This window comes from Dermacentor albipictus, chromosome 5 (assembly GCF_038994185.2).
Source record: "Dermacentor albipictus isolate Rhodes 1998 colony chromosome 5, USDA_Dalb.pri_finalv2, whole genome shotgun sequence".
NCBI lineage: Eukaryota > Metazoa > Arthropoda > Arachnida > Ixodida > Ixodidae > Dermacentor > Dermacentor albipictus.
This window is the reverse complement of record NC_091825.1, coordinates 21,280,396-21,283,673: the sequence shown is the minus strand read 5'-3', so window position 1 is coordinate 21,283,673 and position 3,278 is coordinate 21,280,396. Positions and strand designations below refer to the sequence as shown.

Below are 3,278 nucleotides of genomic sequence, written 5' to 3'. Positions count from 1 at the left end.
GAATGAACTCCACAGAAGCTTTACAATTCAGTTTATTGAGAAATATAGTATTTGTTCAGTTCAATCTGAAAATGTCGCTTCGCTCGAATATTCTTATTCAATTCCTAAATTCCACGATACGAACACCCATACTATCCACATATGTGCAGTCTTTGGTGCATGTAGTTCTCAACGCCCTTCTTCCTTGGACAAATATTATACAACGTCTTGGTCCTGGTGAAGTCGCTGCGTCGATGCCTCGCAGTGCGCATCCGCCTGATTTGGTTTTTGCATTTTACCGTAGCTTGTGAATGGTGTACTACATAAACACTGCATGATATATGTTTCGTAGGATTAAAAACAAATGTACGCTCCACATTAATTTGTAGAGAATTTAATTAACCACTTCATTATTGCATAAATGATCCGTACGATTCTTACGTGTCCGTTGTTTTGCTTTCTGACTACTCTACCCCCCCCCCCCCTACACAGATGTAGATACCATTGGGCGCGTTAAGTTAAGGCGCTCGAGCGCGCTCTAGCCAGCAGAGCGCGCTCTTTTAAGCTTAACGACTAAAAAGCGACTTCCGGTGCGTGATTGCGGAGCGCGCTCTACGCGCACCATCCTGGAAACGGTGCGCGAGAGCGCGCACCTGCTACGGCTTCCGGAAAAATGACGTCTTTCCTACTCTTTCCACCAATGCAAGTCCGTTCTCCTTGCCCACTCGTTCCTCTCGCCGCCGCGCTGCCGGCCGTCTGAAGCTGCTGTCAGGCGAGATCGGCAACGTGTTGGCGCGCATTGAGCTTGCATCGCATCGTAAGCTGCTGCTGCTGCCTCCGTCGCCGCGCGTCAAGTTCTTCTACCTCTTCATCGTCTAAACAAGGGCTGCAGAAGTACGGTCGGCGGGGCCATTTTCGAGAAGCGCGCGAAGTGCAATAGCGGATGCGGAAGCAACATAACATTTGCCAGACGGCACGTTCGTGCACCCGAAAACAGTCGGCGAAAATGGCCGTTAAGTTAAGCTCCGAAGGCGTCGCACTCGAGCGCACTCGAGCGTGCTCCCTTGGAGTTCGGAGCGCGCTAACTTAACGCGCCCATTGATTCGTCCTTGTCTCAAGATGTCATCACAGCAGAACAAAAAATTGCGCAAATTCCATGCACCGTACAGATCGCAATTAGCGCGTCGGTCTCGTCGCCGAACACGGCAATGAATTGAAAGATGCTTGAAATATTTATTACTATGTGCACTACACTCAAGCATTCAGTAATAACAGTGCTTAGGAGTTGTTTTTGTGGTTATGACGTATAGTCGTGTGGCTCTTGTGCGTCGTTACGGCCGCCAACACCTGTCACTTATTGATGTTCGCCGTCTCCCCAACACACGACAGCCGCCAATTGTGCAATGTCAAAATTGAACTTCCTCGACCACAAGCGTTGCCAAGCGAGCGCGCAGGGGTTCCAAGTCTTTCTCAGAACACAGGCGAAGGCGGAACTCGTTCTGCATCAGGCGAAGCAATTCGTCGACGTCCCTGATATCCCGTTTCTCCACGGCGTCGCAACCAGAGCGACGCAGGCGGCGCCTGTACCGACCGTTGAACAAGCTCAGCCACGCCTCCCCGTCATTGCGACCCATCATGAGTACACGTCGCATTACGGACTCGGGATGTGTGCACGTGTACCAGTTGAGCGGCACGCAGTCGCGCCAACGCTGATCACGTGGTTCGATGCGGTACATCCGTATCCACTCATCGCGGCCTCGGATGCTAAGTTCCAGAGTACCCGGTTCGCAGTCTTCTTCAGCGCCCAGCATCCGTAGCCTGTACGGGTGGCTCCCTTCTGTTTCATTCAGGGGCAGAGGAAAGTACGGGTTGGCCGAACCGAATCCGACATCGACGAGGTGGTCGCCCTCGGCGAGCTCCACTACGAGTACGACGTGCTGCTGCAGCGGCATCGGTGCTTCCCGAGGAAGACCCCAGTGAACGCGAGCCATGCGTAGACGAAGCCGGTAGCCCAGTGCCTGGAGAAGGCGGGCGAACAGGGAGTTGAGCTCGAAGCAGTAGCCGCCGCGTCCGCGCTCGACAATTTTGGCGAACAGCGAGTTGACATCGAGCGCAATTGTTCGTCCCAGCAACGCGTCGATGTTCTCGAAGGTCACACGTTGCAGGTGCGCTTCGACGAGAATTCCAAGCGTGTTGAGGTTTGCGGTGATGGGCTCTCCCTCGGTAACACCGAGTCGAGCCAAGTACGCAGCCGTTTGCTGCGCAGTCAGTTGATCCATTTGCAAAGGTCGGCGATTTAACTCCGGGCGCCTCGTTACCTATGTGCGGCGTTTGGGTCGATGTTGATGCGACGCAAGGCGGCTTCCGAATGAGCGCAGGTGATAAGAGCCTCCCCGGCCCTACAGAGGGGAGCGCAGAAGCTGTCGACCTCGAATGAACGGCCCTGAAGAAAGACGGAAGTAATCAGTCGCCGGCTCCAGCCGTCCTTGCACCCCGAGAAGGCATGCGCTCCCACGTGGACAGGCTGCGCCATCGCCCGTTAGCTAAGGGAACGAGAGCCACGCCGAGTAAAAAAAAATTGTAAGGTAAAAAAAAGCCAGCTCATTTTAATTTGACGATGCTGAACCAAGCACACGCTCTGTTAATCTCTTAGGTTAATGGTCGGCACAACCAGGAGAGCAGTAGGCCGCGAAGAAATATATATATATATATATATATATATATTGAACATTCCTTAAAGGCCCCTTTACAGGGCATTGAGTAAGGAGGGTAATAAAGAAAGTACAAAGTAACTTGCCGGTGTACAACGTACGGCTCAAATTTGCAGTTTAGCATAAAGGAGAGGAATCGATGATAATGTGGTATGGCGGCAAGTACAAGGTCGGGCGGGAAAAAGGATAAGACGAAGAGAGACAAAAAATATTTGCTGGCATTATACATATGGAAAAACTGGATACAAGAACTATAAAGTATACCGATTACAATGACAACAGTAACAAGAAAAGAAACTACAACCAAAGATAGACTGACAAGTATGCGAAATCTAGGCGCATCAACAGTTGGCAGGGTTTAAAATACGCACAATGGTAGGGCATGATAAAAACGCAGGAACTAATGGCGTGCACAGTAAAAACATTTATCAATATAAGGAATACAGTCGGGCACAAAGTGGGATACTGAAAAAAAAAAACACGTGCAGTGGTACAAAATAATGACGGATGTCTTTTGTCTTAAAGCTGTCAAAATAACAAATAAATAAATACATGGGTAGTATACAGAACATGGCACCGGAAGTAAAA

General features: G+C 50.4%; 1 protein-coding gene across 1 annotated transcript; it reads right to left on the bottom strand.

The window, feature by feature from the left end:
- Window positions 1-1,385: 1,385 nt before the first annotated feature.
- LOC135898257 (arylamine N-acetyltransferase-like) lies at window positions 1,386-2,258 on the bottom strand. The gene has a single exon (XM_065427103.1). It carries the CDS (start codon window positions 2,256-2,258, stop codon window positions 1,386-1,388), a length of 873 nt encoding a protein of 290 aa, XP_065283175.1.
- Between the last annotated feature and the right edge of the window lie 1,020 nt (window positions 2,259-3,278).

Bases quoted from the DNA above. Each gene is read 5' to 3' on its own strand.
- LOC135898257 (XM_065427103.1), bottom strand. From the start codon at position 2,258: ATGGATCAACTGACTGCGCAGCAAACGGCTGCGTACTTGGCTCGACTC.